At 43.2% G+C, this 12,384-nt stretch overlaps 1 protein-coding gene across 3 annotated transcripts in view; it reads left to right on the forward strand.

Moving 5' to 3' along the window:
• Window positions 1-12,384, forward strand: part of MIPEP (mitochondrial intermediate peptidase) — a 170,961-nt gene that overhangs the window by 129,900 nt on the left and 28,677 nt on the right. For all 3 annotated transcript variants that reach the window (XR_008651193.2, XM_055244079.2, XM_063618840.1), the window contains one exon: window positions 10,892-11,013. Coding sequence is in view for 2 of the 3 variants with exons in the window: in XM_055244079.2 (XP_055100054.1) it covers window positions 10,892-11,013 (122 nt within the window). In the remaining variant the exon portion in view is untranslated. Of the gene's footprint in view, window positions 1-10,891; window positions 11,014-12,384 lie in introns of those variants that run through there.

Genomic DNA, 12,384 nt, shown 5'->3' on the forward strand with positions numbered 1-12,384 from the left:
GACCTCTGTCAGTGGGCTTTCCCAACATGGTCACCTTCTTCCTCTAGCTACCAAGGAGTGTTCTAGAGTGAGCTTGCTAGCGAGATGGAGACATCATGGATAACATGATGTATTCACCGGAGTGACCTCCGGAACCACTGCCATATTCGGTTGGTTAGGAGCAAGGAGCAGCTTCTGTCTATATTTAAGGGAGGGGATTCCACAAAGGTGTGACCATCAGGAGGATAGGTCATGGGGGCCCTCCTGAGAGTGTGTCCACCACAATACCTGTTTCACTTAACAACACTTTATATTCCAAATGGAGAATTGCTGTCTGTTGGGCACTGTTATTTCATGAGTTTTGGTAAACTGTCAGTAGGGACTTTTTATCAGTTAGAAGTACTAGTCTCCAGTGATGCATGGAACATGCACACACATTGAGAGAGAGAGAGAAAGTGAGAGAGAGAGAGCATGGACGTGCGAGGCAAATAGAAGGATATGTCCTCTGCTCTACATTGTGGTTAAATCGTTAAACACTTCTGGGGTGTTTAATGTATCTTTTTTAGCAGACCAGTGATATTATACACAGAGAATGTGAGAACCCAAAATGGTCTTTCTATGAAGAAGAGCTCAGGAACTTGCTTCTTCCTGCCTTGTTATCCTGATTACAACAGGTGCAAGTGTGAACAACAAGATTATATGAGCTCATACAGTATTACTAGCCCACTGTTTGTTTAGAGTCTCTAAGGCTTGAAGGAGATAACATACTCTAGGAAGCCCTACTCAGATTCTCTGCATGATCCAGACCTGGAGATGTGGTACCAAAATTAGCCTGAGAAATCTTACATCATCTATCAAATAATGTAGTCAAAGAACTATTTTTAAAAACCATTTATAGCCTAAGATCCAAATTTGTTTTTAACACTGTAGTATCTTCTTATCTGCAAAACAGATATGGTAGAATGCTCAAAAGAATCTAGTGAAGAAAAATACTTCTGAAATAATGAATAGGATTCTTCCATATCAGAGGCCTTTTTGGACGGTTGTGTGGTGGCCTTGAAATGTACTCTCTCGGACAGTGTCACATCATCATTGGTATATAGTCAGTGTATTTAATATATTTCACTACGATTCTTACCCTAATACCACTCCCTTCCCTAGTCGAAAATAAATTACTTAAATGAAACTGCCCTTGTAGTACAACCCAATACACCGGTCCTGTAAACCAGAAATATTATTCCTGGGCTCTGCATCTCAGCCAGATGTCCAGTTGTCAGTAACATTGAGTGTCATTGTGAAAGAATCCCATGGTGTCCATCTGTCCATCCATTCATTCAGCAGATTGCTATTGAGTTCCCGTTGTGCTTCCAGTACTGCAGTAAGTCCAGACATGGGCACAGTATGTAGGCCGTGCCTTTAGGAAGTTTATAACACACATCAGAGCAATAGGTTGCACTTCTATACTTGTGGTTTATAGGGGTCCCCCGCTTATTCTCAAGGGATATGTTTCAAGGCCCCAGGTGGATGCCTGAAGCTACAGATAGTACTGAACTCTATATATACTATACATACATACCTATGATAAAGTGACATTTATAAATTAGGCACAGTAAGAGATTAACAGCAATAAGATAGGACAACTTATATACCGTAATAAAAGTTTTATGAATGTGGTGTCTCCCTCTCTCAAAATATGTAATTATAGTACACCTGCCTATTTTTGGACCGAAGTTGACCATAGGTAACTGAAAGTGTGGATAGGAAAACTGCTATTACCTTTTCACTTGAGTTGGGAGGACTACTGTATAGTGTCCCTCAGTATCTGTGGGGAATTGGTTCTAGGACCCACCCCCGCTACCGTGGATATCAAAATCTGAGCATGTTCAAGTCCTGTGATTGGCCATGTGGAACCTGCAGATAGGAAAATTCGGCCCTCCATAGATGCAGGTTTCACATCCCAGAAATACTGTATTTCCCACCTGTGTTTGGTTGTGGATGCAGAACTTGCCAATATGTATTCGACTGTATTCGTTGAAAGAAATCCACATATAAGTGGATCTTGTGTTGTTTAAGAGTCAACTGTATAATGTTCCAGTGATAAAATCTTATTTTAAAATAAATTTTAGCTAAAGCATTTCTACATTTATATCTGGACATGAAGAAATGGTATACTATTTAAGAGTATAGTTGGCTGAGCACAGTGGCTAACACCTGTAATCTCAGCACTTGATAAGGTAAGCAGATCACTTGAGGCCAGGAGTCCAAAACTAGCCTGGGAAACATAGAGAGACCCTCAACTCTACAAAATTTTTTTTAAAAAATTAGCCAATTATGGTGGTGCACACCTGTGGTCCCAGCTACTCAGGAGGCTGAGGTCTGAGGCTACTTGAGCCCAGGAGCTCCAGGTTACAGTGAGACATGCTCATGCCTCTGCACTCCAGCCTGAGTCACAGAGTGAGACCATGTCTCTAAAAAAATTTAAAAAGAGTATAATTGGGAGAAATGGTTAGTTCCATTATTTCCATATCTAGCACACAGTTAATGAGTGCTTGCTCTGCACTAGCCCCTGTTCTATGTTTGAAACTGAGAATAGATAGTAAGTAAATGGCTCATTGCTACCTTTCCATTTCTGGCCCTGGAAAATCGTGGCATTAGAGAAGGGCTATAGGCAAGTAAAAATGATCCAAGAGCCTTCCATTCTCTGGAGTTCTAAAGCAAGTGACCATATCCATGGGTTTCCTGACAGGCTGCTTTGCTGGATCCAAGTTTTGTCTTTCGTATGGGGTCACTGAGATTATCTAACTCAAGGAAAGTTTAAATAGGCCTGCCTTGGGACAGTAATAGGATTTGAAAATCTATGTCTCTCACCATAAAAAAAGGAAAACTACAAAAATGTTTGCATGGTTTGCTTTTGAAATCAGATCCACACGTTAAATATCCTGAAGGAAGTATGAAAGCTTTTATCCATCTGACAAATATCCCTTAGGAAGAAGAAAACTTCAATTTAAAAGGAAGAGGATATCATAATTCCAGAGCTTAAGATGAAATGCTATATTTTATTTTTCCAGATGAATGAGTGAAATGGTAATAAGGACTTAATATTAGGTTGAATTAGCAGGAATTCAGCAATTGTGTTCAAACAACAGTGGAATTGTAGGTCTTAGTCAGCCACAGACTTGCAAACCTATGATGAAAGGTGTCAGGTGGAGATAATTTATTTAGCATGTCTTGAGGTGTAGTCTTGAACCCAAACCTGTAATTAAAGAGCAAGACACAGCGCGGCATGTGTGTGCCAGAAGACCTGGATTCAGGCAGGGGGATCAGGATAAGGCAGACCCCTGGCTGTCCAGGAAATGATGCATGCAGAAATCCTGATGTCTCTTTCTACCATTCTGAAAGGTCTTACTTTTATAACTCTGTTTATGGGGGATGTGGGAACTCAGTTATGAGCTGATGAAACCAGGGAACTTAAGGCATTTCTTAGCTCAGATCAAATGCCACTATTGAAGTGGGCCTGCTTTCAAGATAAAACAAAGCTGTATTCAGCTTGAATCTAAACAGAATTAAACTCTGCTCTATACTGCAAAGGCTGCCAAACTAGTTCTGGCAAATCACCGTGAAGAAAATGTTTCAAAGACAAAGCCCGTTAACTGTATACTACAAATTCCGGGGCTTCCACCCTGAGAGACGCTTATCATCAGTAGTACAAGCGCTCGTATCTTGGTGGAGTATCAGATTAAAACAGCAGGCTGTATTCCGTTACAGAAGATACCCTCACGTCCAAACTGCTTCATATGAGAAAGGCTACCAGTGATCCATGAGTTCTCATCATTTAGTAGATTAGGATTCCAGCATAACAGAAAAACTGACAAATATCCCTTTTAAATAAGACAGAGTACATTGGACTGTGTATATGTTGTAAATGAATTCTAAAAGCCTTTTGACTAAAAATGTAGTTATTCAAAGTTTGTTATACTAGAATTTAATTCATAGATGGTCCTAGGCTCTTTGCTTTTAAATACCACTTGCATCTTAATAGGATGAAAAGTACGTGTCTACCTTTCTCTGCCCTTCACTATGCTGGAGGGACCTTGCTGGCAAAAGACTCTGCAGGCCACATTTTGAGTGTCCAGCTCCTCCCACCTAGGGCACAGCTCTACCAAGGGCATGGCATCTGTTGCACCTCCAGCAGCCTCAGCCCCACTATTGGTTGTGTTTTCATGGTACTGTTTGGGGGTGGCACTTGGGCCTGAAGTTGGGGTATCTTGTGAGGTAGGATACAGGTCTAGTTGCTGTGAGAGAGACCCAAAACAATAGCTGTGCAAGTGCCCCTGCCCAGCACAGGAGGCGGATGCCCCCATTACAGGCCCACACTTCTGACTGGCTGCATCCCCAAGGAGGAAGGGGCATGGAACATTCCTTCAGGACACCACTCACAAGGCGCCCACCTGACTTCCAGTCATATTTTCTTACAGAAAGAGGAGAACGGATGTGGAGGTGCACTGTGTCTCTGCGGTGCTGGACCCATGTCCTAAATTGATTGCAGTGCTCCTGCACACCTTCCTTATGACAGAGTCCTTGCCGAGCCCAAGCAAATTAGTTGTCTTGGAGAATCGGACATAACCAGAGAGTCACTAGCATTGCCGCATTGCCATGCGTCTTTTAAGCCACTGTGTAGTGAATACAGGGAGTATGCTGCCACATTCCTGTGATGAAGTAACCATATTTTTTAAAATGTTTCTTCCTTGATATGTTAACTAGAATTCACTTATCTAGTTTATAGAGTTGTAGCGAGGATTTTTTTTTTTTTATTATACTTTAGGTTTTAGGGTCCATGTGCAAAATGTGCAGGTTTGTTACATATGTATCCATGTGCCATGTTGGTTTGCTGCACCCATCAACTCGTCATTTAGCATTAGGTATATCTCCTAATGCTGTGCCTCCCCCCTCCCCCCACCCCACAACAGTCCCCGGAGTGTGATGTTCCCCTTCCTGTGTCCATGAGTTCTCATTGTTCAATTCCCACCTATGAGTGAGAACATGCGGTGTTTGGTTTTTTGTCCTTGCGATAGTTTACTGAGAATGATGATTTCCAGTTTCATCCATGTCCCTACAAAGGACATGAACTCATCATTTTTTATGACTGCATAGTATTCCATGGTGTATATGTGCCACATTTTCTTAATCCAGTCTATCCTTGTTGGTTCCAAGTCTTTGCTATTGTGAATAGTGCCACAATAAACATACGTGTGCATGTGTCTTTATAGCAGCATGATTTATAGTCCTTTGGGTATATACCCAGTAATGGGATGGCTGGGTCAAATGGTATTTCTAGTTCTAGATCCCTGAGGAATCGCCACACTGACTTCCACAATGGTTGAACTAGTTTACAGTCCCACCAACAGTGTAAAAGTGTTCCTATTTCTCCACATCCTCTCCAGCACCTCTTGTTTCCTGCCTTTTTAATGATGGCCATTCTAACTGGTGTGAGATGGTATCTCACTGTGGTTTTGATTTGCATTTCTCTGATGGCCAGTGATGATGAGCATTTTTCCATGTGTTTTTTGGCTGCATAAATGTCTTCTTTTGAGAAGTGTCTGTTCATGTCCTTCGCCCACTTTTTGATGGGGTTGTTTGTTTTTTTCTTGTAAATTTGTTTGAGTTCATTGTAGATTCTGGATATTAGCCCTTTGTCAGATGAGTAGGTTGCGAAAATTTTCTCCCATTTTGTAGGTTGCCTGTTCACTCTTGATTTATAGCATTCTTAATATGCTGATAGGATTCTTTTTAATTTTTAATAAGTATGGGGCCAGGCGTGGTGGCTCACACCTGTAATCCCAGCACTTTGGGAGGCCGAGGCAGGCGGATCACACTGCTTTAAATGTGTCCCAGAGATTCTGGTATGTCGTGTCTTTGTTCTCGTTGGTTTCAAAGAACATCTTTATTTCTGCCTTCATTTCATTATGTACCCAGTAGTCATTCAGGAGCAGGTTGTTCAGTTTCCATGTAGTTGAGTGGTTTTGAGTGAGTTTCTTAATCCTGAGTTCTAGTTTGATTGCACTGTGGTCTGAGAGACAGTTTGTTATAATTTCTGTTCTTTTACATTTGCTGAGGAGAGCTTTACTTCCAACTATGTGGTCAATTTTGGAATAGGTGTGGTGTGGTGCTGAAAAAAATGTATATTCTGTTGATTTGGGGTGGAGAGTTCTGTAGATGTCTATTAGGTCCACTTTGTGCGGAGCTGAGTTCAATTCCTAGATATCCTTGTTAACTTTCTGTCTCGTTGATCTGTCTAATGTTGACAGTGGGGTGTTAAAATCTCCCATTATTATTGTGTGGGAGTTTAAGTCCCTTTGTAGGTTGCTCAGGACTTGCTTTATGAATCTGGGTGCTCCTGTGTTGGGTGCATATATATTTAGGATAGTTAGCTCTTCTTGTTGAATTGATCCCTTTACCATTATGTAATGGCCTTCTTTGTCTCTTTTAATCTTTATTGGTTTAAAGTCTATTTTATCAGAGACTAGGATTGCAACCCCTGCCTTTTTTTGTTTTCCATTTACCTGATAGATCTTCCTCCATCCCTTTATTTTGAGTCTGTGTGTGTCTCTGCACATGAGATGGATTTCCTGAATACAGCACACTGATGGGTCTTGACTCCTTATCCAATTTGCCAGTCTGTGTCTTTTAATTGGAGCATTTAGCCCATTTACACTTAAAGTTAATATTGTTATGTGTGAATTTGATCCTGTCATTATGATGTTAGTTGGTTATTTTGCTCGTTAGTTGATGCAGTTTCTTCCTAGCCTCAATGGTCTTTACAATTTGGCATGTTTTTGCAGGAGCTGGTACCGGTTGTTGCTTTCCATGTTTAGTGCTTCCTTCAGGAGCTCTTTTAGGGCAGGCCTGGTGGTGACAAAATCACTCAGCATTTGCTTGTCTGTAAAGTATTTTATTTCTCCTTCACTTCTGAAGCTTAGTTTGGCTGGATATGAAATTCTGGGTTGAAAATTCTTTTCTTTAAGAATGTTGAATATCAGCCCCCACTCTCTTCTGGCTTGTAGAGTTTCTGCGGAGAGATCAGCTGTTAGTCTGATGGGCTTCCCTTTGTGGGTAACCCGACCTTTCTCTCTGGCCGCCCTTAACATTTTTTCCTTCATTTCAACTTTGGTGAATGTGACAATTATGTGTCTTGGAGTTGCTCTTCTCAAGGAGTATCTTTGTGGCATTCTCTGTATTTCCTGAATCTGAATGTTGGCCTGCCTTGCTAGATTGGGGAAGTCTCCTGGATAATATCCTGCAGAGTGTTTTCCAACTTGGTTCCATTGTCCCTGTCACTTTCAGGTACACCAATCAGACGTAGGTTTGGTATTTTCACATAGTCCCAAATTTCTTGGAGGCTTTCTTCGTTTCTTTTTATTCTTTTTTCTCTAAACTTCCCTTCTCGCTTCATTTCATTCATTTTGTCTTCCATCACTGATACCCTTTCTTCCAGTTGATCGCATCGGCTGCCGAGGCTTCTGCAATCTTTGAGTAGTTCTCGAAACTTGACTTTCAGCTCCATCAGCTCCTTTAAGCCCTTCTCTGCATTGGTTATTCTAGTTATCCATTTGTCTAATTTTTTTTCAAAGTTTTTAACTTCTTTGCTATTGTTTTGAATTTCCTCCCATAGCTCGGAGTAGTTTGATTGTCTGAAACCTTCTTCTCTCAACTCATCAAAGTCATTCTCCGTCCAGCTTTGTTCCATTGCTAGTGAGGAACTGTGTTCCTCTGGAGGAGGAGAGGTGCTCTGCTTTTTAGAGTTTCCAGTTTTTCTGCTCTGTTTTTTCCCCATCTTTGTGGTTTTATCTACTTTTGTTCTTTGATGATGGTGATGTACAGATGGGTTTTTGGTGTGGATGTCCTTTCTGTTTGTTAGTTTTCCTTCTACCAGACAGGACCCTCAGCTGCAGGTCTGTTGGAGTTTGCTAGAGGTCCACTCCAGACCCTGTTTGGCTGGGTGTCAGCAGCGGTGGCTGCAGAACAGCGGATTTTCATGAGACCACAAATTCAGCTGTCTGATAGTTCCTCTGGAAGTTTTGTCTCAGAGGAGTACCTGGCCGAGTGAGGTGTCAGTCTGTCCCTACTGGGGATTCCTCCCAGTTGGGCTGCTCGGGGGTCAGGGACCCACTTTAGGAGGCAGTCTTCCTGTTCTCAGATCTCCAGCTGCATTCTGGGAGAACCACTACTCTCTTCAAAGCTGTCAGACAGGGACATTTAAGTCTGCAGAGGTTCCTGCTGACTTTTTGTTTGTCTATGCCCTGCCCCCAGAGGTGGAGCCTACAGAGGAAGGCAGGCCTCCTTGAGCTGTGGTGGGCTCCACCCAGTTCGAGCTTCCTGGCTGCTTTGTTTACCTAAGCAAGCCTGGGCCATGGCGGACGCCCCTCCCCCAGCCTGGCTGCCGCCTTGCAGTTTGATCTCAGACTGCTGTGCTAGCAATCAGCGAGATTCCGTGGGCATAGGACCCTCTGAGCCAGGTGCGGGACACAATCTCCTGGTGTGCCATTTTCCAAGCCTGTTGGAAAAGCTCAGTATTAGGGTGGGACTGACCCAATTTTCCAGGTGCCTTCTGTTACCCCTTTCTTTGACTAGGAAAGGGAACTCCCTGACCCCTTGCGCTTCCCGAGGGAGGTAATGCCTCGCCCTGCTTCGGCTCACACACGGTGCACTGCACCGACTGTCCTGCACCCACTGTTTGGCACTCCCTAGTGAGATGAAACAGTACCTCAAACGGAAATGCAGAAATCACCCGTCTCCTGTGTCGCTCACGCTGAGAGCTGTAGACCGGAGCTGTTCCTATTCGGCCATCTTGGCTCCACCATCTGTAGCAAGGATTATACTTTGTTTATTCTTTATTTTCTGGGGAGTTAACAGATTTGTTAGAGTGTTGTTATCACAGTTAAAAAAAAAAAAAGTTCAGCTTTTTAAAAAAGTTTATTTATTTTTTAATTTTTATTATTTTTTTGAGACAGATTCTTGCTCTGTCGCCCAGGCTGGAGTGCAGTGGCGCAATCTTGGCTCACTACAACCTCCGCCTCCCAGGTTCAAGCAATTCTCCTGCTTCAGCCTCCCAAGTAGCTGAGATTACAGTCATGTACCGCCACGCCTGGCTAATTTTTGTATGTTTAGTAGACACAGGGTTTCACCATGTTGGCCAGGCTAGTCTTGAATTCCTGGCCTCAAGTGACCCAGCTGCCTCGGCCTCCTGATGTGCTGGGATTACAGGTGTGAGCCACTGTGCCCGCCCAAGCTTCTATTTTTTAAAAGAAATGTTTATGTCAGATAAAGACAGAAGAAAGTGGATGATTGCCATGTCAGATTTGTTTCAGAAAAGTAAAAATGTTAAAGTCCTAAGTGTTGCCTTTGAGGACAGTTTTCATAGTCCCAGCTTTGGCTGGGGTGACATTACAGCAGATATACCATCGCAAGCTCGTGTGCTGTGCTTGCATAGCCCTGCACCTGCTGATGAGTCGGAATGGAGATGTTTTCACTTTAGCAACAGAAAAAGAGCAGTATTCACAGGAAAAGAAGTTTCCAGTGGAACAGTGTCCTTCCATGAACCATGTGGCTTTTCCTATCATAACTACATCATTGTCCTAAGACAGAATGGATGCTCTCTCTCTGTGCCAGACTCCAAATTCTCTCCTCCAATGTCGATGACCAGGCATTCCAAGTGGGTCAGGACAGATGTGCACATCCACCCGGCTCCACCATTGGCACTCCTGCCACCATCTCTAGGCTGTCTTCTCTATGTTTCTGTCACAGAAGTGAATCCCAGAGTGATGAACTTGTACAAAACAATTAGGTGTCCGCTTCTTCCTTCTTATGATTAGAAAATAAGTGGAAGGAGCTTAGAGAAGGAGGGACAACAGTTTGTTCACTCTTCTTCCACTGAGAGGCAAGTTGCTGGTGGTTATCTTTGGTTCTTAGCGTTTGTCTCTTCTAAAAAAAAAAAAAAAAAAGAATGCATTCCCAGATTACCCCCTTTATATATTTACGATTTTTAAATTCTGTTCCATTTTTCTTCTGCTCTGTGACTTTTTGTTTTGTCATAAAATGTAATTATGGTAAAAACATGGAAGGATTTTGTGTTACAAAAACTAGTTCATGAATAGCAGTTCATGAATAGCAGGTCATGCAACAGAGAATCATTGCAGAGTACAACTCTCTGAACTAAATTATTAAAAATAAATAAACTCCTGACTTTACTGTTTTTGTAGATAGTCATGTGAAATGTATAAAAAAATCAGTGTAATTAAACTCATTTAATGAAGAAGAATAACCATATATTTGGAGCAAAACATATACATCTGTATATGATTATATTTATGTGATACAAAATTTTCTTTGTGTATGTCTTAGTGTGCTAGGGCTGCCAAAATACCAGAGACTATGTGGCTTAAACAACAGAAATTTACTTCCCACTGTTTTGGAGGCTGGAAGTCCAGACCAAGGTGTCAGCAGATCTGGCTTCTCCCGAGGCCTCTTTGGCTTGCAGACAGCCTTTCCTCTGTGCCCACACCCTGGCATCCACCTTTCCTCCTCTTCCAAGACACCAGTGAGATTGGGCGAGGGCGCAGTCTAAGAGCTTTGCTTTTACTTAATCACTTCTTTGGAGGCCCTGTCTCCTAATAAGTCACATTCTGAGGTATGGCTTTGGGTTTCAACATGTGAATTTTGAGGAGACACAGTTCAGCCCCTAACAGTGTATAAAATGCGAAAATATTGATATCATAGGTGACATAGCCTTCTAGGGTAAAATGCAAATGAAAACATTTCCACGTCTCTGTGTGTGTCTCCATTGTGTTCTCACATGTGATATTTTCCAAGTGGAAACTGACTTGTGTCCCGTGCTGTGTGTCTCTGTTCTTGGCAGGCCTGGCAGCTGCGATTCAGCCACCTCGTGGGGTATGGTGCTAAATATTACTCTTACCTCATGTCCAGAGCGGTCGCCTCCATGGTTTGGAAGGAGTGTTTTCTACAGGATCCTTTCAACAGGTAAGGGAGTAAGTTCTAAAATGTCTCCGCCTTGGACCACAGTAATTCCCTACTCTATTACATCTGAAGTCGGGCTTGGAGAACTGCAGCCCACAGAACACAGCCAAACCTGGCAGAAAGTGGCAGGCTCCCCACACAGCCTCACCCCATTTGGCCATTCCCACCCAAGCTTGCTCCTGCTTCCTGCAGCTGACCGGTGGCCCTGGACATCTCCCTACCCTGCAGCCACTGTGTAAAGGTGGCTGTGTGGTGCCTGAGGGAACCCTTGTATGAGGGCTCTTGTGCTACGTGAAGCAGCCCCTGCTGCTCCTGTGGGTTTTCTTGGCTTTTCTGAAATCACCACGTGATACGGGATGCCCACCTCTTTCCACAGAATGGAGGCAGAACAAGGCACTGGAGAGGCTGGGGGCATTGTCGGGAGGAAGTAGGGGTGCCTAGGATCAGTAATCCTGCTTTCCCAATCTCTTTCTAAAGGCCAGGTAGTGGTTAAACTTCCATCGGGTGGAGAGGTACAGGAGATCCCTTGCTTCCTGGAGGATGTGAGGGATTCTGTGCTGTGGCTGGGGGATGCAGGGGATCCCGTGCTGTCTGGGGGGGGGGTGTGGGGATCCCGTGCTGTCTGGGGGATGCAGGGGATCCCGTGCTGTCTGGGGAGGTATGGGATCTTGTGCTGGCTGAGGGGTTGCGGGCGATCCTGTGCTCTCTGGTGGGGTTGGGGGATCCTGTGCTTTCTGGGGAGGTGCGTGGGGTCCTGTGCTGGGTGAAGGGTGCAAGGAATCCCGTGCTGTCTGGGGAGGTGCGGAGGATCCCATGCTGGCTGGAGAGATGTAGATCTTCTCTTTGCTCCCTGATTTGGCCTCCTGATCCTCCTAACAGGACTCCCTATAACAATAGGAACCAAGAGGTTGTCAAGTTTGGGTCCTATGATTCCTTAGAAGGCTCCTTCTTTGAAAGAAAACCAGTAATTATAATCTGATGTCAGAGTTGTTTATAGCATTTATCTTCTCACCACACAAATAACTACATCTCCAAATTCTTTTCAGGGAACTTTGGCTGATGAGTGCTATTTTTACTGCTTTATCTTGGTTTTTAGAGTTTTCACATAGTATTCACAGCAGTCTTGGCATAAACCAGCACTTTTTATAAGAGAAAACTGAGGCTCAGAGAAAACAATTTGTTCAGACTTCACCATTAAAAACTGGACTAAGACTATAATCTAGGTCTTTTCATTCCTGATTTCTTCTCCCTCCCACCTCTACCTCACCCCTCTCAGTCTTTTATACAATTTGACGTAGACTTGGATTTTTCTCAGCAGTTAATAATCACATTTGTTTCAAATTCTTTGAGTCTGAATGTGATGTCATAGAATTT

The sequence above is a fragment of the Symphalangus syndactylus genome, chromosome 15, assembly GCF_028878055.3.
Source record: "Symphalangus syndactylus isolate Jambi chromosome 15, NHGRI_mSymSyn1-v2.1_pri, whole genome shotgun sequence".
NCBI classification, from domain to species: domain Eukaryota; kingdom Metazoa; phylum Chordata; class Mammalia; order Primates; family Hylobatidae; genus Symphalangus; species Symphalangus syndactylus.